This window comes from Phaseolus vulgaris, chromosome 11, assembly GCF_000499845.2.
Source record: "Phaseolus vulgaris cultivar G19833 chromosome 11, P. vulgaris v2.0, whole genome shotgun sequence".
Lineage (NCBI taxonomy): Eukaryota > Viridiplantae > Streptophyta > Magnoliopsida > Fabales > Fabaceae > Phaseolus > Phaseolus vulgaris.
Window position 1 is genome coordinate 13,163,330 of NC_023749.2, and position 23,815 is coordinate 13,187,144.

Sequence of the window (23,815 nt, forward strand, 5' to 3'; positions counted from 1 at the left end):
TTGTTTGTAAGATTCACTTTGTGTTTTATTTGAAGAAAAAAAAAGATACAATGGAAGTGTCATCTCGTGCTAAGTGAACTCATTGATCACCCAACAGTTAGTTGTACATAATAAAAAATTTCCCTAAAAGTATTATGCTAATTATTTAGAAAAAAGATAATGATAAATGAACAAAAAAAACAAAAACAAAATGTTCATAGTTCTGAAACCTATGGTATTTTATGAAGGTTCTGGAACCTAAGGTATTTTACGAAGGTTTTGAAACCTATGGTATTTTACAGATGTTTTGAAACCTATGATATTTTACGGAGGTTATGAAACCTACGATATTTTACAGAGGTTATGAAACCCATGATATTTTATGGAAGTTATGAAACCTATGATATTTTATGAAGATTTTGAAACCTATGATATTTTACGGAGGATATGGAACCTATGATATTTTATGGAGGTTATGAAACCTATGCTATTTTACAGAGGTTATGAAACCTATGACATTTTATGGAGGTTATGAAACCTATGGTATTTTACAAAGGTTTTAAAACCGAAGGTATTTTACAGAGGTTATGAAACCTATGATATTTTACAGAGGTTATGAAACCTATGGTATTTTACAGAGGTTATAAAACCTGTGATATTTTATAGAGGTTATACAACCTATGCTATTTTACGAAGGTTATGAAACTCATGGTATATTACGGAGGTTTTGAAACTCAGGGTATATTACGAAGGTTTTGAAACCCATGGTATTTTACAAAGGTTCTTAAACCAATGGTATTTAACAGAGGTTTTGAAAGCGTTTTCCCAGGGTTTAAAAAAACCTCGGGGAACACCCATGGATGGTTTAGTGGGGGAAACTACAACCCTGGGTAAATGACTTAATGAGGTTTTAATGCTTGGTAATGTAAAAATAAAACCTCGTCAAAATCATTTTTTCTTGTAGTGACTGTAGCATAATCTTGGTGGGTTTAATCTCCCATTCACCTATTTTCTTCAACATTTCCAAAGGAATTAAATTTATGCTTGCCCCCAAATCCAGTAAGGCGTTGTCCATAGATAAAGCACCTATAGAGTCTCGAATGCTAAAAATGGGTCCTTGGATTTTAGAGGCAAGCCTTTTTGAATAATGGCACCACAATCAGCCTCTAACTCTATATTTCTCTCTTCAATATAGCTCCTCTTCACTACTAGAAAAATTATTTTTAATAGGGATTATCTTTAGCCTTTCCAGAAGTTTTAATCCTCACTAAGTACATTACCGTGGTTTGTTTTTCCCCTGGAAAATCCAATGTCATTAACGGATTATCGGCAGTTTTTACTAACCCCTAGAATGACAATTGATTTTTGGCGGTTTTGCAAACACCAATCACTTCCAAGGGTTTTCTGAACCCTTACCACTTCTTCCAAACCCTCATTAATTTTAAATAGATTATAATTTTTGCTATTCACTTTTTTTATATAAAAGGTTTCATGTTAGGCATCACTATGCAGCTTGACATCTTAGTTAGGCTGACACCCCAAATAACTACAATCATATGTCATCACATGAAAAAAGTATTATTAAAAGAAAAAATACAAAAATACAAAAAACAAATATGGGGGGATTAGACCAAAACTCATATGTTAACAAAAACGATACATAGGTAGTCTAGACCTATTCATAAATAACTCTAAGAATAGACTAGATGGAAGCCTATTATACAAATGAAATGAGTCTCTATGAATAAATCCTAAGTTAGCCAACTTATCCCCACACACATTCCCTTCACGAAAAATATGAGTAACCTTAAAACTAATTTTCCCACAGTAATTAAGACAAGTATTCCATCGATTACGAAGCAATCAAGGAACATTTGTCTTAATAGTAAATGCACCACTAACCAAGGTAGAATTACATTCAAGCCATACATTATTAAGATCCATCTTTTGAGCTTCCTCCATAGCATATATAAATCCATAAAACTCAGCAGCCAAAGCAGTGTGAAGGTCAATAAACGCAGAAAAACCACCAATAAACTCCCCTATACTCCCACGAAAAATACCTCCACAAGTAGCAAGACCAGGATAACCCCAGCCTCACAACAAGCTTAATCTATCATCCAAATAGAAAAGAACAATATGACCGGCAAGGGCGAGAAGGCTCACATTGTTAGAAATGTAGGGCTAAACAAGAAGGGGGTGAATTGTTTTTGAAAGATTTTTGCAAATACTGTATAAGAATGAAAGTAAATGCAGAATTACAGATAAAGCAATCAAATCAACCAAGAAACATAATGTATTTAAACTGATTCCAGAAAAATAATCGGTTGTTTTCGCGAATCAATTGATTGTTCTTACCAGCACTTCAACAAAAACATATTTAAACATATTTAAAATCAGAAAGGGAGAAAGAGATTTACACACAATGTTTTTATACTGGTTCACTCATAACTTGATTTACATCCAATCCCAGAAAAAACTCTGGATAATCCACTTTGTAATCAACAACAGATTACAAAAACAAACACACCAAAGAGCCTATCTTGATACCTTCAAGACTACACATCCTCTTTGGTGCACCACCACCACACACTGTTAGAACACCCTCTGACTTGAAATACAAAACACTTTACAGTATTAAAAAGTAAACAGGAATACAAAAATGAATAGAACAAGTTACACCTGATACATGAAGGAAAACACAACTCTTATTTCACTCTTTTGACCAAGGCAACGCATATAACAATCTTGCAACTTTTTGAAAAAATTTGAATCCTTTTTCAGTAATCGGATTGATGTTTATAATTGACATTCAAAACCCAGTTATAAACCCACAAAAAATAGCCATTTGGTTCAATTATTCAAAGCCCAAAACAGATGCATATCAAGCTAAAACAATTTTGACAGTTAAATAAAATATGTTATGTTTTTAAAAAAACAATCGATTGAAACCTCGATTCAATCGATTGATTTGGCTTTGACTTGTAAAGTCAGCCAATTTTAGCTTTTCAAAAACACCAAGTGTAAAACAACCGATTGAAACGTAGAAACAACAGGTTGTTTTTCACTTACTTTGAAAAACAATTTTCTTTAAAAGATCTTGATTTCTTTAGCTTTGGATTTGACTAAGAGTGATTTAACAAATTCTAAATACACAAAACAAAAGCCCCACAAGCAGCAACCCAGCTTTAAGCATCCTTCTTTGAGCAATTTCTTTGAGCAAGACAGGTAAATACGATCGCTGGAGGATTCGCTGGAGGTGGATGTTCAAGTTTCGCTCAGAAGAAGAACCTTCGAGTCATTCAGTCGATTCACTCGGTAGCTACAAGAGCCGACTGAAGATGTCGTCAATCACCTTCACAGTGACGACTTCACTGCCATCGACCCATCCCAGGACGACCCCATGGTCATCGTCGTGGAAATAGATAAATTTGTCATCACCAAGGTTTTGGTTGATCAGGGGAGATCCGTCGATATTCTATACTAGAAGTGATGGAAGAAGTCCAAGCTCAGGCCCAAGTTCAGGCCCAACTATTAGATCCATGGCCAAGAAGATACTTGATACAATCCAAGCCAACAAGAAGATGACCAAGGACTCACATTACCATCCACACTATGAGAAGTCATCTCAACTTTCAAGTAAAGAGCCCACCAAGGATCTAAAAAACCTCACCAGAAGAAGAAATGGGCAAAGACCAGAACATCAATTGTTCTTCCTTTTGGTCTTCTTAAGAATAAAACAAGTTTTAAATAAATTGGGCTCACTTTAGGGGTCCAAATAGCAAAGATAGGCTAGAATAGGGTGCCATACTCCATGTATTTTCATGTTGAATTTGAATAGAAAAGTTACTCTGCACAAATTGTGTAAGGTGTTTGTGAGGCTTGTCTTCTCTTAGCATTAGGTCTCATCTTGAGTGATTGGAGAGCTCTCAAGTGGCGGCCATCTCACTTATCTTGGAAGAAGACCACACTCCAAGTGGCATGACCAATTCTCTTCCATCTCATAAACTTTTCCTTCCTTCATTTTTTTCCATTTTTCCATTACTCCATGTATCTTTGTGTTCTTATGTTCTTGTTTTTCCTCCATTGTCAATTCGGTTTATATCATGCTCTTATGTTTCCTTCCATGTTTATTTAACTTTCGCCCTTCAACATCAATCACAATATACTTGTATTTTTCCTTTACCCTCTAGAAGTGAACATTCACACTTACTTAACCACTTGGTTAAGTTTGTGTCCAGTAGGGATTTTCTTTGGGTTCTCACCATATAATTGATAAAATCTCAATCCTAAGTAAAGTGTCACACCTGAAATGGCTAAATCCAAAATCAACTCACATCAAAACAAGAAGACTGAACTTTGCTACTGATGGCAGAGAAACATTCGTATACATGTTCAAAAAGGCCATAAACCTAGTGTAGATTAGAATTAGAATTAGAATTTATTTTCTTATCAAAAGTAGAATAGGAATTTTACTTGTAAATTTTCTTAATTGTAATTAGGGTTGGATTAGGCACCTAAAAACAAAGCTAGGTTAAATTAGGGTTTCTAGAAAACTCCTAAATCAACCTAGGTCGATCATATACCTAGAAAGAGTCACATGACACCTAAGTCATGCTTGCCTTGTGACTCCAAAATAGGCGCCACTTTTCAAACCCTTTCTTTTTTAATTTCCCAGCAATTCTCTTGTACAATGGCCGAAACTCTAAGCTATATAAAGGGGGTACTTGGCTCATGAATTTTCAAGATTAATGAATGAGTAAATTGCTGCCAAGATCACATGCTTTCTCACTCTCTTGTCTTTCCTTTCTAGGATAAACATCTTAATCTTCTTCTTCACCTTCTCCAAGTGATATGGTCTAACCAATCACTCTCCATACCTATCATGCACCTTCAAGAAAACCATAGCTCCATTGGAGCCATCCTTGTTTGCCACTTCCATTGAGCTTCCACAATCCACCACAAAAATTCAAACGAAATGAAGGCAATGCTGTCATTTGGTATCTTGAGCCAAGGTTCTTCAAGAGATAAGTTCCTTCTATTCTTTTAATATTTTTGTGTTGTTTTTAATTTTGTGCCGTTCATCATAATCCTGAATTGTCTTGCTATTTTAGTTTTAATTTTAGTTTCTGTTGTTGTTTTTAAATTTCTGTTCGGTTTTAATTGTTCAATTGTTCTTGAACATTCCCTTTTGCATTTTATAGGTTTCTATTGAGTGAGTTGTTTTGTTTTATTTTATTTGAGTCTTATTGATGTTTTAAATAGTGCAAACGGTTTACATTTGAGTCATTTTAATTTTTGAATCATTCAAGTAATGTCAATGTCATGTGCATCAAAAATTGTCATCAATTCTATGTAATATTTTTGTTGTTAATTTTGGTTGTTTGATTTTAATTTAAGTTCAATTTCTATTCTGAATTTGAGCTTTGGTTCATTTATTTTTTCCATATTTGAGTTCATACTTGTTGTTAGTTCCATACAAGTTCAATTTCCACATAATTCCATTGTGTTTTTGAAGTTTTCAATTTTGTTTTTAATTCCAGTTTAGGATTCCTATGTTACAAAGTTTTTGTGTTGGCTGAAAATGTTTATAAAAATTAATTTCGTTAGTGAAAAATTCTGAAATTCAGGATTTGAGCTGTTTGATGTGTTAAAAACAGTGAAAAAAAGGATAGCAAAAATCAAAATAGAAAAAAAATGATAAATGAAAAACGGACAGAGAGCAAAATTCTGACTCTAAAAAAAATTTGAAGCGGTAGTGAATTTGAAAATATTATTGCAATTATTTGGCGCACTGTTTTTGTGAAATTTCAGCACCTGAATTGAGCTTAAACATTGAGGTTTTTGTGGTTTAAATTTCAAATTAAAATTTGGAGTAATCTGTTCAGCATAAATTCAGCAAGTTGAGAAAATATTTCACACAAAATTTTGTAGTGCAATTTTGGTTTTATTCATTTATTGTAGTGCCATTCTCTAGGTTTCAATTTGTGTGCTACCTTTTCTTGTGTACCTTAACCTTTTGCTTGTCAATTTTCTTAAATACTCTTTCAAGTCATGTCAAATATCAACTCCATTTGCAGTAGTCCTTAATTTTAAATTGAGTTTTATTGCTTTAAACTTGTTTGACCTCTCTTGGTGGAAGTGACCTAAAAAGTGCTTTGGTGAGTTATGGAGCTGAAATTTTTGTGTGTAAGCTACATCACTAAAGAAGGTAAAAATTGAATATCCAAGGTTGAATATCCTAAGAGGCATAGCAAGGGACAACAACAAACTTACACAAAAAAATATACATAAAGGAGCTACAAGTGAATGAGTGTATAAAATAGGTCTTAATTTTGTTTTGTGCATCAAAATTGTTGACCTAATTTTTCTTTTATATTTCTTTGAGTTGTAATTTGCAAGACTTTGATTCGTTTAGTCGGTAAGTGTGTCTTCAAGGTTCCAAGTTCCAAGAAGCCTCACCTTAGGAAACGCCTAGTTTTAAAAGCTTTCTAGATAGCAATTTTCAATTGTCTTTTATTGCTTTGCACATTTCTTACATCAAAATTTTGTTTTCATCTTTGATTGTTCTCTAAGTAAATTGCTTAGAGAAAGGTATGTGAAAGTGTTGTGGGATAGTATCTGGCAAGAAAAGGCTTGGTACTTAAGAGATCCTAGTGATCCATCTCCTTTTTCTGGAAGATTACCTACTTCACTCCACCTATTTTTCTTTTTGGAAATTACTTTTATCACATAACTTTAAATATATCTACTCATTCTTCAAGTCATAGTGAAAGTGATAGAAAATCTACAAAATCTCTTTTAAAACAATTGGCTAAAGATTTTCAATCACTATCACTTAGACGATTGCAACATGAGGCTCAAATTTTGGAAGATAAAAACGAAATGCCCATCTTGCAATATTGGAAGAGGAGTTGAAACTTGTTAGAGAAAAAGATTAATAGATTAGAAAATTAAAAAAATCACATGCATTTAGTTCTAGGTCGAATGACTCACATGGTGAGGGGAGTCTTAGTATGAATGAATATTATCAACCTCCACTAAATAACAATCAAAGAAGGTGATAAGTGGAAAACTGCTTTTAAGACCAAATTTGGACTATATGAATGGTTCGTGATGCCTTTTGTACTCACTAATGCACCTAGCACTTTCATTTATGAATCATGTCCTTAGAGATTGCATAGGTAAATATGTAGTAGTTTATTTTTGATGATATATTAGTATATAGTCAAAGCCTAGAGTCCCACCTAAGTCACCTTAGGGAAGTTCTTTTAGTGCTTAGGAAATATAGATTTTTTGCTAATATAGATAAATGTACTTTTTGTGTAGATAGTGTAGTGTTTTTAGGTTTTATAGTTAACAAAAATGGGGTACACCCCGAGAAAATCAAAATCATCCAAGAGTGGCCAACCCCAAAAAATGTAGGAGATGTTAGGAGCTTCAATGGCTTAGCAAGTTTTTATAGGAGATTTGTTCCTAACTTCTCAAGTCTAGCTTCACCACGCAATTAGTTAGTGAAGAAAGACACTCCATTTTGTTGGACGGAGAAGCATGAGAAAGCCTTCCAAAGGTTGAAAACTCAACCTACCAATGCACCCATTCTAGCTTTACCAAACTTTTCAAAAAAATTTGAGCTAGAGTGTGATGCATCGGGAATAGGAATAGGTGTTGTATTGTTGCAAGGTGGGCACCCAATTGCATACTTTTGTGAAAAACTCCATGGTGCAGTCCTCAACTACCCCACCTATGAAAAAGAGCTCTGTGCATTTGTGAGGGCTTTGCAGAATTGGAAACACTATCTAGTCTCAAAATAATTTGTCATACATAGTGATCATGAGTCTTTGAAATATTGGAAGGGTCAACACAAGTTGAACAAAAGACATGCAAAGTTGAGGGAATTTCTTGAACAATTTCCATATGTTATCAAATACAAGAAGGGCAATACAAATATTGTGGTGGATGCTCTATCAAGGAGACATTCCCTCTTTTCTAAACATGGAGCCCAAATTCTTGGATTTCAAAACATACTTGAACTTTATAAAGAAGATCAGGATTTTGCATCCACTTTTGCTAAGTGCCAACATAGAGCACAAGGAGGTTTTTTATGTTTCTTAGGGGTACTTATTTAAAGAAGGAAAACTTTGCATACCTCAAGGAACACATAGAAAACTCCTTGTAAAAGAATCACATGAAGGAGGAATCATGGGCCATTTTGGAGTTTATAAAACTCTTGAGCTTTTAAAAGGAAAATTCTTTTGGCCACACATGAGGAAAAATGTCCAAATAGATTGTCATAGATGAATTTCATGTTTAAAAGCTAAGTCTAAGACAATGCCTCATGGACTTTACACTTCTTTACCTTTTGCAAGTGGTCCTTAGGAAGACATAAGCATGGATTTCATATTAGGACTTCTTAGGACACAAAGAGGTTCTGATTCCATCTTTATGGTAGTGCATAGGTTCAACAAGATGGCTCATTTTATACCCTGCCTTAAAGTGGATGATGCTAAAAACATCTCTAGGCTCTTCTTTAGAGAAGTGATAAGACTACATGGTTTGCCTAAGACCATAGTATCAGATAAAGATCCTAAATTTGTGGCCATTTCTGGAGAGCTCTTTGGGAAAGGCTAGGAACTAAGTTGAACTTGTCAACTTCTTGTCATCCTCAAATGGATGGACAAATTGAAGTTGTCAATAAATCTCTTTCCACTATGCTTAGGTCAATCATGTAAGGAAACCACAAATCTTGGGATGAGTACCTTCCTCATATTGATTTTGCATATAATAGAGTAGTTCATAAAACTATTAATATTTCTCCATTTGAGGCTATGTATGGATTTAATCCTATTACTCCTTTGGATTTGTTACCTTTACCAAATCCACAAGAATTTGTGCATAAGGAAGGAATAACAAAAGCTGAATTTGTAATGAAAATGCATGAGAGGATTAAAAATCAAATACAACAACAAACAAAGAAATACATGAAACATAGCAATAAGGGGAAGAGAGAGATGATTTTTTGAAGAAGGAGACTGGGTTTGGCTTCACCTTAGAAAAGATAGATTCCCTAATCAGAGGAAGTCTAAGCTTAGTTCCTGAGGAGATGGTCCTTTCCAAGTCCTCAAAAGAATCAATAATAATGCATATCAAATGACCTGCCTGAGGAATACGAAGTACATACTACCTTCAATGTTATGAATCTAACACCTTTTGCAGGTAGTGAGGATGAAGAGGCAGAAACATGTGATTTCAGGACAAATCCTCTTCAAGAAGGAGGGGATGAAGGAAGAAGGCCAAGTTTAGGCTCAAGTTCAGGCCTAACTACTTGGTCCATGGCAAGACAAGAAGACTGGAACTCTGCTACTGCTGGCAGAAAAACATTCCTATACATGTTCAAAAATGCCATAAACCTAGTGTAGAGTAGAATTTATTTTCTTGTCAAAACTAGAATAGGATTTTTACTTGTTATTTTTCTTAATTGTTATTAGAGTTGGATTAGGCACCCAAAAACCAACCTAGGTTAAATTAGGGTTTCTTGAAAAATCTTAAATTAACCTAGGTCGTCATATACCTAGAAAGAGTCACATGGAGCACACCTAAGTCATGATTTCCTTGTGACTCCAAAATAGGCACCACTTTTCAAACCCTTTCTTTTTGAATTTCCCACCAATTCTCTTGTACAACGATCGAACCTCTAAGCTATAAAAAGGGGTGCTTGGCTCATGAATTTTCAAGATTAATGAATGAGTGAATTGCTGTCAAGATTGCATGCTTTCTCACTTTCTTGTCTTGCCTCTCTAGGATAGACACCTTAATCTTCTTCTTCACCTTTTCCAAGTGATATGACCCAACCAATCACTCTTCATACCTATCATGCACCTTCAAGGAAACCATAGCTCCATTGGAGCCATCCTTGTCCACCACTTCCATTAAGCTTCCGCAATCCACCACAAAAATTGAAACGGAATGAAGGAAATGCTATCAGAAAACCAACCCTATGACGAACATATTTTTTGGATTTTCAAGGGAGCAGGAGGACGTAGGAGGACACAAGAGGATTCATTGATCTATACACTACGTTCGGGGAAGAGCGGTATCTTTGCAAGATAATAAATATCAGGTATCTTTTGGTAAATGCAAATACCTCTTATAATATATTGCTTGGACGATCGTCCATAAATCCCCTACAGGTAATAGTGTCCACTCCCCACCTTGCTTGGACGGTAGTCGGTGACATCATAACGGCTCATGTCGATAAAAATACGGCTCGGGCATGTTATGTCGCCAGTTTGAAGGTTGAAGCAACCAGCCGGTTATACAGGACCTCATCATCGTAGGAAGGAGGGGACGCTCTCCAAGGTGTAGGGAAACCATCAGGGAACGATCCCAAGACAGAAGGACAAAAGAGCATATGGTCTCCCTCGTCAATCATGACCCTCGGCTCGATGAAGCTCGTATTGAGCTTGGTGAGGATCTTCGCCCTCTACCTTGAGATGATGAACATACGACACACCTGGGAACGTCTCTAAAACCGGACGACAGCAAGCTGGTAAGCTAAAATTTGATTGATAACACTGATTTGTTTGCTTGGATAGTTGCCTACATGCCGGGGGTAAGGCTGAATGTTACTACACATCGTCTCTCCATTTACAAAGAAACCAAACTCGTAGCCCAAAAAGAACGAAAGATGGGCGTAGAAAAGTGTGTTGCTGCACAACAAGAGGTTGAGAAGTTGGTAAAAGTCGGCTTCATCAAAAAAGCACATTACACTACATGGTTGACCAACGTGGTCATGGTCAAAAAATTGAATGGTAAGTGGAGGATGTGTACTGATATACCGACCTCAACAAAGCTCGTCCCAAAGATTCTTATCCTCTACCGAGCATTGACCGTCTCATCGATGGAGTGGTCGACCACACCATCTTAAGTTTTTTAGATGCATATTCTGGATATAATCAAATTCAGATGCATCCGAGAGACAAATAAAAGACAACGTTCATGACTGATTGTAACAATTTCTATTATGAAGTCATGTCATCCAGTCTTAAAAATGCAGGTGCCACCTATCAATGAATGATGGACTACATTTTCAAGGGGACACTCAGACGGAACGTTGAAGTCTATGTGGACGAAATTGTGGTCAAATCTGACTCATGCCAATAGCATGTCAAAGACCTACAAGAAGTGTTTCAAGCCCTTCGCGACCATGGCTTGAGGCTCAACCATGACAAGTGTGCCTTCAGTACCAACTTAGGGGGGCAATTAAATATAAGCTTTAGCTGATTTTGCAGTCGAGCTCAACCCTCGTCCGACCAAAGAGAAATGCTCGGTGCAGGGGTGGTGCTCGAAGGGCCAGGTGACGTTCTTTTCGAGCAAGCATTGAAGTTTAAATTCAAAACATCAAACAATAAGGTTGAGTATCAAGCCATCATAGCTAGTCTCAATCTAGCCCTAGATTTGGAGGAGCCAATTCTTAGTCACAAGGGAAGTGTGACTTGGTTTCTATTTTTGGCACCTCCTAAATCTATACATACACCTTCTTTTGTGTCACATGGAAGGTGTGACTTAGCTTTATACATTTGCACCTCTTATATTTATATCTACACCTCCCTTTATGTTCTACTAAAAATACTCAAAAGTAATTACAAAAGAAAGACATCCAATGATGTTTAGTTTGCCCATATCTTCTATTTGTTGGGCTTGAGTTGAAGCTTGAACTTGTATTTGGGCTTGGGCTTGGGCTTTTTCTATTATGGGCTTGGGCCTCTTCCATCATCCCCTCCCTCTTGAAAAGGATTTGTCCTCAAATCCAATGTTTCTTCTTCATCATCATTATGTGGATGTGTGTGGCTGGATGGTTTCCATCATCCCCTCCTTCTTGAGAGGATCTGTCCTCAGATCTACAGGTTTGATCTCGAACAACAGCCTTATTCTTATTTTGAAAACTAGGCTCGTCCTCCAGGATCAAATGTCCATCTCTGTGAGTCATCAAACAAATCAAATGTGTTAGTTTGAGCAGTTGTGTAAACATTAATTTTAGGAAGTTGCCATTCCTTTTGTTTTTCTATTGTTTTTGGCAACTTCTCATAATATTTCTCTATTTGTTGCTGTATTTGTTCTTGGATCCTCTCATGCATTTTCTTAAAAAAATCATCTTTTGTAACTCCTTCCTTATGCACAAAGGTATGTGGATTAGGAAGGGGTAATAAATCTAAAGGAGAAAGAGGATTAAGTCCATATACAACTTCAAATGGGAAAATATTGGTAGTTTTGTGAACTACACTATGGTATGTATGCTCATCTCTAGAGTTGTGTTTGTCCTTTATGATTATTCTAGGCATAGTAGAAAGAGCTAGATTTTCAAATGTATTTTGACCATGCTTTTGAGAATGATAAGAATTTAAAGTGTACAACTTAGTTGCAAGTTTTCCCAAGAGAATCCTCAAATCATGGTTTGCGAAATTTGGAGCTCTATCCAACACTATGCTTGAAGATAAACCATGAGGATGTATCACTTCTCTAGAGAAGAGTTTATCCATATCCATGAAAATGGAATCAAAACCTTTTGTTTTCCTATGAAGCTCTAATATGAAATTTGTGTCTTCCCAAGGATCATTTGCAAAAGGTGAAGGAGTATAGAGTTCTTGAGACATTGCCTTAGGTGTAGTTTGAAAACAAGAATTGTACCTAAGGTAATGTCTTTGAACCTCTTTTCTCATGGGGGACAAAAGTTTTCCTTTTAAAAGCGCTAGAGTTTTATCAACTCTAATTTGACCAATGAGTTCTCCTTCATGAAGACTTTCTCTCTTATGTGTAAAGATAGTCTCGTTGTTACAACCATTGTTTATGAGAATTTGTACACTTGGCAATGGTTGTCTCAATAAGACATGACAAGTTTCTTTAGGCACTACCTCACATAAAAAATTGCTTTTGTAGATGCTTATAGATAACTTGACATTCAATTGGTGATATCCTAGCACATATGATAAATAATCTACTTTATCTTTATCTATGCAAGCTTCTTTTAAAGACTCTTCTTTTTTGCTTATGCTTGCAAGTGTTCCTTTACAAAAGGTGAGGCTAGGTTGTTCAACAAGAAGCATGTTTTCAAGGGTATTTTCAATGTGCTTGCCTTGTTGAATGACCTTGTGGGAAGGAACACTCTTCTCCCACGCCTTTTGTTTCACAAGGTTCTCTTGCTTTTCTATTTTTACATTTTCATTACTCTCACTAGCTTCTTTTTCTTGGCTACTATTCTCATCTTTGTCCGTTAAGATCATAGATCTTTCATTGGAACATTGAAATGCTAATTGATCATTGCCAAGGTATTCTAAACATGGAATTTCTCTAGCTTGAGTGTGAGAGAAATGCTTGGTTAGGTTTTGGGAATGTTCTAGAGATGTTTCTTGTATATGTTCTTCCCCTCTATGGAACTCATCCTTGTCATAAGATACATAGTATGAACTTTGTTTTTGACTTGATTGTTTTCTCAAAATTTGTTTTTCAACTTTAATGCTAAGTTGAATCAAGTCATTTAAATCTCTATAAGGTAAAAGTTCAACTTTGTTTCTTATCTCAAGTTTGAGACCACTTAGAAACCTAGCTATGGTGGTATGGTTGTCTTCGTTAATCCTTGCCCTCTCAATATATGATATCATCTTTTGCCAATATTCTTCTTCACATAATCTTTTTGATGAAGTCTTTGGAACTTGTCCATCAACTTCCTATTGTAATGTGAGGGAATATGGTGACATCTCAAGGCTCCCCTAAGGTCATTCCAAGATGTAATGGGAGGGTCCTTGTGGAGATGTCTCTCTCTTTTTAGGGCATTCCACCAATACATAGCATCACATTGAAAACTTAAGGTAGCTAAGGGTACTTTCTTTTCTTCACTCACATGGTTGTAAGCAAACAATTGCTCTACCCTCATCTCCCAATATAGATATGTTTCTACATCTTCTTTTCCATAGAAATGAGGTAGCTCTACCTTAACCTCCTTTAGGTTTTCTTGTCTCTCTTTTCTAGCTCTCCTAGGGGGTGGTTCATTTATCCCAAGACTTTCTTCCCCAAAAGAATCATAAACTTGAGAGCTATATGCATGAGAATGTAATTTTTTTGAAATTTGAGACTTCTCATCCTTTGCTTTAGTCAATTTATTAGTTTTAGCCTCATTCTCCAATTGTTTAGATGAAATTGATTGAATATCTTTGGAAAGTTGTTTCAAAAGGGATTTGATGGATTTCATATCACTTTCCATAGACTTTGAAGAAGGAGAAGACATGACTAGAGCTATGTGTCTAGAAATGTTTTACTTTGAGAAAAATGAGGGAAGTTAAAGAAGGTAGTTTTCCAGGTAAGAGAGGTGAGTCACAATGGACTACTTAAATACCAAGTCTTGCCTTAGCCAAAAACTATCCCTCCAAATCTTCACACAAATCTTTCTCTTTGTAAACCACTTAAAACACAATCAAGTTGGAGAAATCAAATTTTGAAGTTAAGAAACAATGCAAACTATCTAATCAACCAAGCAAATTTAACAAAGCTTTAAACAATACAAAGACAATTAATAAGCGTAGCTAATTAAAGCAAAGAGATGCAATTAAAACAATTAACAATTGCTAAACTAGATAGTTCTAAACTAGTCGGCCCTAGGTGAGGCTTCTTGGACACTTGGAGCCCTTGAAGACACACTCACCATCTAATTTCTTAATTAAACAAGTAATTAACAAGAGTTAAGTTGAAAGAAATTAGATGAACTCCCTTTTGTTGATTTTTCTATTTGCACTTCTTTTTGTTGTCTCTTCTTTGTTGGGCCTTCCAATGTATGTGGTGTATTTAGAAGGTGTTTGTTTCTGCCCCTTGCCTTTGTTCCTCTTGGAATTAGGTAATTAATTCTTCAATCCAGCACCTATTAAGCAAACTAGACTCCCCTCAAGTCAAATCCCACTCAATCAAGTACCAATTGATAATTAATCCACCACCAAGCTTAGAGGTCAAAGAATTAAAGCAATAAACAAATTAATTTGAAAAACAGTACCACACAAAAGGAATTAAATGTGACAACTAGAAAGAGTTCCAAAGAAATTAGACAAGCAAATAAAAAGGTACTCAAAGAAAGGATGGCACAAAAAATGAAACCTAGAGAATAGGACTAGATTTGATTTCAAAATCAAAAACAACACCACTGAAATAATTGTTATGGTCCAGACAGCGTGATTTTAACTGATTTATGCTGAGCTTGCCTTTTAAGATTTCCTTCTGAAAATTTATATGCAAACAATTCAAGATCTTAACTAAATTCTGGCGTTGGTTTCACTCCAAACGCATGAACCATTTGTTTTTAATAAATTTTCTAAAATCAGTGTTCAGTTATGCCAGTTGTAGCGCCAGATTTGCACACTGTTTTTATAATATTTATCATTTTTTTCTTTTTTTTTTTTTTGAAACTGATTCTTTTTTTGTCTTTTCCTTAACACCTCAATCTTGCAAAATCCAGAGGATCAGAAATTTCCTATGTGGGAAAATAATTTTCTTAAGCAAAACAACCAGCACAGAGTTATGCAAAACAGGGGATTCTGTAAATCTGGAAAAAAAAACCAGCAAGATATACCAAAAGAAAAACACAATGGAATTGGTGAAATGGAATTTGTGTAGATTTAAACACAAATATGAACTCAAGCTAAAAATAAAAAGCACCAAAGGATCAAAAACACAGAAGATTTAGATCAAGCATTTATACCAAAATCAAGAAACAAATAAGCCAAACAAAGTACTACTATGATTTGATGACATTTTGGAAGAACATGACTAGACAAAACACATATAGATTCAGAAATTAAAAGACTCAAATGAACATAAAATGAACCAAATAAAATTGCAATAAGGACTCAAATACCTAAAATAAAAAAATAACACAAACTATATGGAATCCTACCAAAAATTGCACAAAGATTGCTCAAGAACAATTGAACAAGATGCACCGATTGGAATTTCCAAACAGCACACCAATTCAAAGCAAAAATTAAAAAACAGCAAGACAATATGGAATATGAAGAACAACACGGATTAAAGAAGAACTCAAAAATAAAATGACCAAGAACTACTCATCTTTGAAGAACCTTTGCTCATGATACCAAATGATGGATTTCCTATGAGCTTTTCTTGGATGTTTGCGGAAGATGGTGCGGAAGCTTAATGGAAGAGATGAACAAGGTCCTCCTAAGAGGTGTGGTGGTCTTGGAGAAGCAATTTTTTGCTGATACGGATAACGAATGATTGGCATTCTTCCAATTCTCGGGTCAGCACCTTCTCCTTGTTGGCCGCTTCGCTCTCCACCCTCGCACAGCCGGCCTTTTCCGCTTCTAGCTCGGCCTTCAGGGCCGCACCTCCTTCTTAGTCTCGTTAGCTTCAGTACTGACTTGGCGCATTTTCTCATCAAGCAACCCCATCACTTACAATGTAGCCTTCAAAGAGTTTGAAGACTCAGTCAGCTCGACCTTCAACGTGGCCACCACCCCCGAATTTCTCTCCAACTCTTCCCAAGGTGTTCGACCAACTACCAACGCACGACTGTTCAACTTGCCACCTGACGTCTTAGTTGTTTTAAGGGGTTTTAACTATGATGGGGTTATTTTTTTTTGCTTTTTACCAAAATGGGGTCCGTTTAAAAAAAATTACAAATTTAGGCTAGTCGTGTCAATTCGACACGACTTCATATGCACAAATTGTCCCAATTAGACACGACTCTGTCATGTCATACTGAAGTCGTGCCAACTTGACACGACTTCTGCCACATCATAATTTTTTTTTATTTTTTAATTTTTTTTAATTTTATTGTTTATATTGGGTAGTAAGTTGTGTAATGTTAAAAATTAATTTGATACATAATTGTCTAAGAGTGTTAGTTTTAAGGAACAAAAATTGGATTATTGGTCTACTTACACGGGACCAAATTTCTTACCTTACCCCATCATGCGTCGACATCAATAAGGAAGACCTGACACTCAACGCATTCGTAACGAAATGGATGATTCAATTCCAAATTAGCCAAAAAAAATGTTCATATTGTAGAACGGAAGGTCACAATAGAAGCAATTGTCCGCACAGACAAGCTTAGTAATAAAATTCAATACAAGTTTGATTATTAATTTCCTCATTTTCTTTATCTATGTATTTATTCATTCATAGCACTCTTAGAACATTCATTTTCTTTATCTATGTATTTATTCATTCAATTCAAACATGATCCATACACGATTATCTAATTTTTTGTTCTTTAAAACTAACACTCTTAGAAAGTTATGTATCAAATTAATTTTTAACATTACATAACTTACTACTCAATATATAAACAATAAAATTTTTAAAAAAAATTATGACGTGGCAGAAGTCATGCCAAGTTGGCACGACTTCAGTATGACATGGCAGAGTCGTGTCAAATTGGAATGATTTGTGCATATGAAGTCATGCCGAATTGGCACGACTTCTGTCATGTCATACTGAAGTCGTGCCGAATTGGCACGACTTGCCTAAATTTGTAATTTTTTTTAAACGGACCCCATTTTGGTAAAAAGCAAAAAAAATAACCCCATCATGGTCAAAAACCCTTGTTTTAAGTATTTGGCTGATTCTGGATCTACCCGAGACATAATCGCTGCAAGACACAAACGAATTAAACATCCCGTCAACATAATGAATAAGGCCGTGTGCAAAAGAAATTTCACATACCGCTCAGATTCGTCCACCTTTTGGACGAATCGTACAATGCTACCAACTCCCAAGTAGATAACCTATTCGGGAGTTGGTCGAGCACACAAAAAATTTCCTTGTCTTGGGAAGACATTGAAGACCTGGGCCAGGAAACATATCTGGTCGGAGTTTGAGTCCAATGAAAGAGAAATTTGGTTTTCCCTTCCGCATCATAGAGAAAGGGCTTGTCGTCCGACTCCACAAGATTTTTGAAGTATTTTTCTTTAAAATGTTTATAAGATGAAGTATAAGGTGCAAAACGAATACTTCTTGGTCAACTTGTCAAAGATAGCCAACTCACTGGAGTTACTCGGGCAAGAGTTATAATAGAATAAAAAGGATTGAGAAGTGGATTGTAACTTAAAAATATCACAGAGAATTCTAAACGCTTGAAGAGCCGCCTAAGAATTAGGATGTAATTGGGTCGGTGCCACTTTAAGGATCAGAAAGACCCCACCGTGAATTCATTAAATGGCATGGTAACGTTTAAATCATTAAAAAAAGGTTGTATATATAGAAAAAGTAATCTTGCGGAGTGCCTTCCCGACCATGACATACCTGGTTGGTGTGGCTACAACAATCGAATGCCACCGCATCCAACGGAGAGTCGAGCTCTAAGATAGACACTTTAGATAAAAAAAAAAACATCTAAAGCAGTTGGACCCCTAAAGCAAATGTATTGGTCGGTACCGGACGAGTCTCGACCTAGCTGACCGATCACCCGAATCAAAGGACACCTTAAGACATGCAATAAATGGCAGTAACAAAAGTTACAATAGCACTTAATGAGTCATAATTTGTATCCCAGAATACGCGAGAAGTATCTTCGATAAATCAGCTACAAACTGATTAATTGAAAGATGACACAAATATTCTTCAAATATTCTAACATACCTATATACCAATATACCTCCCTATTAATCAAGGACCATGATGCACATCAACAAATAACTGAAATATGGGTCATCATAGCAAGGGCCTATGATCAACACTATAAATAAATCCTCCGCGGAAGTGTAAGATCCGTTTTTATCAATTACCAAAATACACTATTCACATAGAGAACTAACTTGATCTCATAGTATCTTTTTCAGGTCAACCCCAACTGAGCATCAACATTTGTGGAAGAAGACTCGAAGAGAGGAACCAAAGAATCATCGACATGTCAGCAATTGTACAACCGGTCTCAAGTACTATCTAGACCCTCTTTGCTTATACAAAAACATGTCTTACTTCTATTATTGTTTTCATATACGGTTTCAAATATATACATAGGTAATTACCTAAAAAAAACAGTCAACTTATCAAAAAAATATTAAGATTCTACATATTAGTTATTGAATAATAAATATTGTCAAACTTTACTTTTTTTTATTGAAAAAAAAAATATATTAAACGAAATACATAGAATATTCTAATCCATATATAAAAAAAAATTATTAAAAAAATTAAATACCATGTTTTTTTATCAACACAAAATAATTGAATTAAATAATACACTTGAGTTACACTACCTTATTTTTTTAAAAAAAAAAATATATAGACACAGCAGCAAAAATAAAAAAACCAAACAGTAGAATGCCCTGCTCCCTTCCCTACATTTCCCACTCTTCATTGACTGTGCTTGTAACTCATTCAATATTCTAAGCTTTAACGTCGGTAAGAGTATAATGAAAACATGAAATCTCAAATTTCTACATTAATTCAAAATCAACATGAAATCTCAAATATCAACAGTAATTCAAAATCAACATTGAAATTTTTCATTTTCAGTATTTCTTCTTTCCACATTGATTTGGAACCTACGTTCAATACTTTCTAGAACCCGCGTTAAATATTGCTAATGTAATACCGGAGGTTTACATTTGTGAAAGATTAACAAGTTAGTTCACAAATAATTTTTTTTATAAGATTACTTTACTTATTAAAACTTTTTATATATTAAATTTTATTAATTTTTTATTAAATATTTAAATAATAACTTAATAACCATGTATATAAGCAAATAAAAAATACTTTAGTTACATAATGTTAACATCCACTTACATTTTCATTAAACTTGCTATAATGCTAAATTGAATTTGTTTAGTGAAACACCAAATAGTTAATAAAAAATTAAATTTAACAATTAAATTAATATAATTCATAGTAAATTATAATGTACTAATAAAAGCTTTTTTTTTTTTTACATTTAACACAACTATTATATGTACATGTTGAAATAATTTTTAAATAATTTATAAGAAGATTAAATTAAATTTTATTAAAATAATTAAGGAATTTTTAGATCATAAGAAAACATTGCACGATATATTTTTATATATATATATAGAAACACAATTTTTTTCTGGAAAAAAAATTGCCCCATACATGATATTAGTGGGCTGAAGATTGTAGGACAGTTCTAGAGAACACTATCTCATATGAGCTACAAATACAAAGATATTGTTTATGCAATAGTACTTGGTGATCATGCATAAGATTTCGTTGTTATATATATGCTGTTCAATATGTCGTCACCTTCTTAATTCATGGTTGAAGGTGTTCTTGATGAGCAAATGTGGAGATCACTTGTAAGAGTGACCAATAAAAAGGTGACAACATACTTAGAGGAGGAAATATGAAATTTAGATGCTGTTATTTTTTAAATTTTCACTTACGTAATTAAATTTGATTAAAAAACAACATGAATATCACTTATAATGTTGTATTTAAGTTATATTTCGTTGTAACGTTGAATTACACTGTTCAGTTGCAGGTTTTCTGGAAACGAGTTCAAGTGGAGACCTTTAACAAGTGTTTATACAAAGGAGTATATTGGAAGAGGATCAAAATGGGCTATGTGATATAAAAATTATAAAATGGAATTATAAGAAAATATTATGGAAATATAAGAGTAGAACTACTCATTTCGCCCACAGTGTGAAACCCCTTTCAACAAAATAAGCTGGTATAGGTTTTCCCCAAAAAATAACAAGAAAGAAGAAAAACCAAACCCATATTATATTCCTGTTACTAATTGAACAGCCCCCAGACATCATAAACTGAACAAACACTTTCAGGTTCAGTCACAAAAGGAGTGAGAAATTCACTTATGAACGAAATATCATAAAGTTCTTTCCAAGAATGTGCACTTATAGGATCTGTGTTTTCCTCCATAAAATCAGCAAAGTTATCAGTAGCCAAATTCCAGTTACTGGCTGGTTCAGGTTCAGGTTCAGGTTCGGATATCATGCATAGAACATTGCTCAATGATGTAAGCTGGGGCGATGGAAAATCACCGTCAGGAGTTTGGGAAGTAGCTAGGGAACTGTTCTGGAAACTGCTTGCAACAACTTCCCGAGATTCCTCTTGAATGGATTCAACTAGGGAGTGGTGTTTTGGATTGGAAGCTTCAACCTCTTCATTTGTTTCTGAATTGTGTTGAAAGCGCTTCTTAAGATGTGCATGCCAGTGATTTTTTATCTCGTTATCTGATCTTCCAGGTAAGTGGGAAGCAATCACAGACCACCTTCAAGAAAAGGGAGATGAAAATCAACTACGGTTTATATTCACATGCAGTGAAAGAAAGTATATGATGTAACTTGCGCAAAAGTCCATGTAATAATATAAGTGCATCACATATCATATATGACAAGTTAATCCATTGATATTTATAATAACTATCTGAAAAATCATATGCAGCATGACATGTTTTAGTTTAAAGGTGCACAGAAATTAAACTCATGTAACAATCCTAGTTTATAATTTCACTATATAGGAGGAGAAATCGTGTGATCTGGCTGTGTCGTTTACCTATTTCCAAGAATTTTGTGCAGTTTGACAATCCTCTCTTCTTCCTCATAGGTGTAGTTCCCTCTTTTGATGCCTGGCCTTAAGTAATTCATCCACCTCAATCTGCAGCTCTTTCCACACCTAGAAACCTGAAAACATATTGCACAACTATATTGAATCAAAACAGTAGAATATGAATTCAATTTTCCCTTTTTGGTGCCTGACCTAATGATGGGTCTGTTGAGATTCTGGAGATAAGTAGAGTTCTTAAATTCCCCCCAGAGTTTAATTTCGTAGTTAAAACCAGAATCAAATTAAGATCAAGAATGCATGGATCATGTTTGTTTTTCGAAAAAGAGTGTGATATAAAGTTGTGTAGAAAAATAGAAATGAACAGATAGTTTTTCTGTACCGAATCTTAATTCAACTTATATGATAAAAAACAAGTTCAAAATTTAGTAAACCATCATTTTATACATCTCAAACTGAGGTGAAAACTTAACGTGAAATCAGTATTCATTCCCGAAGGTAGACTCTATCAAAGAGTAAAATTCATTTACCAATGTTATCATCAGTGTTGACGTGTTAAACAAAGGTTAATATAACTGCACTAAGATAAGGATAAGAAAAACGTTCTGAAGCGAATTTTGGTGAAGGAATGAAAAGTTGAAGATCGTAATTAACTGGCGCACTTCTATTACCTGCAAACTTAGGCAACTGGCGCCAGTTCTTATGGCCATGTGTAGTGACATAAGCAATCAATTTCCAATCTTCTTCTGGTGTCCATGTTCCCTTTTTCAGTCCACTTTTGTCACAGTAAGGGGTTCTCACCATCTTTCTCAACACAAACTCACTCTCACTATATATGTGTTACAACACTCTTAAGGTGTCGCTGTTGATTCTTTGTTATGTTTGTGTGTGAGAGAGACACGGTTGAGAAAGAAGAGAGTTTGGTGAAAGACACTTACAGGCAGGTAGTTCCCTTTATATAGCATGAGAAGGGGTGCCAAGGAGGAATGATGCACACATACGATTGTTTTCATGCCAACAAATTAAGAAGTCTTAACCATGGTCTTAAAATATTGCTATAACTGCAATTTGTAATCAAATATTCATTCTTTTATTTTTAATTTACACTCAAGCAAAACCCAAGTCTATTTGTACAGTTGATAAAAGGATAGAGATTATTTTAAAAGAAAAGAAAATATTATTTTGACACTATTCCAAAAAATTTACATTCACTTAATAATCCATTTTAATAAAATTTTAAACTAAAAAGATAAAACAAATATTATTAAAATATTATTATTCAAGAATGTCAACTGAGTGTTTTTGTTATTTAGTGGATGTTAGTCCTTATTTAGAAAGTGAGGTAGCAGTTCACAAATTAAAAATAGAAAATTTTCATGGAAATAAATGCTCTTTAACTATTGCATTTATGGAATATTTCTGTTTCTATAGTATCAAAATTGAATACTGGATTTACTTATTCTTTTGTGAATTGTACTTTTCTCTCTTATTTAATTTATAATTATTTACATATATTTTTTATGTGAGGTAGAAATGAAAATAGTAAAATAAAAAATCATAACTATTTTTAATAAAATCAAGAAAATTTATAATATATGTACAAGAAACCTTTTTGATAAATTTTTATCTCGTTTAATAAAAATAATATTTTAAAAATTTGTGAATAAGTGTTCTTAATACATTGGTGAGCACGACCCTTAAATAAAGTATACTACCCACTGAAACTTTAAAAGAAGAATTAATCAAACTGCAAAATAGTGACCCAAGTTTTGTCCTCTAATGGGAAACTTGAAGCCACCTTCCTTGTTTCCAAAGGGTCGTTACCCAACCACTCAGTTGAATGTTCTTCCTCGCTCCCAATGAACTAGATTTCAATAAAATCGCGTATCATATTCAACTAAAAAGTTCTCGATAGATTGCATATCTTGTAATAATTATAATATAAAACAATTTTATAGTATACTAATAACACAAAAACTAATGAATTCCATGTATCTAGATTATTCTTTAGTCAGAATGGAGATTGAAATTGCGTAGTAGCAAGAAGAGAGAGGGAAGCAGTGGAAGTCTGAAATTCCTTATCTGGAAATAACAAAATTATGCCAAATTCTTTTTTTTAATCAGCAAAATATACTATGACATGACTTAAAAAAAAATCTTTATTTTTATGTAAAATTAAATTTTCATTTATTGGATTTATAAAAATGAGACTTTTAAAACTGATGTTAAAATTATATATAAATATAAATCATGTAAACAAAGGCATGCATGCAATCAGTATAAT

General features: G+C 34.3%; 1 protein-coding gene across 1 annotated transcript; it reads right to left on the bottom strand.

The window, feature by feature from the left end:
- Positions 1-20,742: 20,742 nt before the first annotated feature.
- Positions 20,743-22,418, bottom strand: LOC137834655 (transcription factor MYB8-like). Its single transcript, XM_068642762.1, has 3 exons — positions 22,186-22,418; positions 21,523-21,650; positions 20,743-21,238 (listed from the first exon to the last, which is right to left on the bottom strand). The coding sequence occupies exons 1-3, from the start codon at positions 22,333-22,335 to the stop codon at positions 20,743-20,745; spliced, it is 774 nt and encodes a 257-aa protein (XP_068498863.1). The 5' UTR covers positions 22,336-22,418.
- Between the last annotated feature and the right edge of the window lie 1,397 nt (positions 22,419-23,815).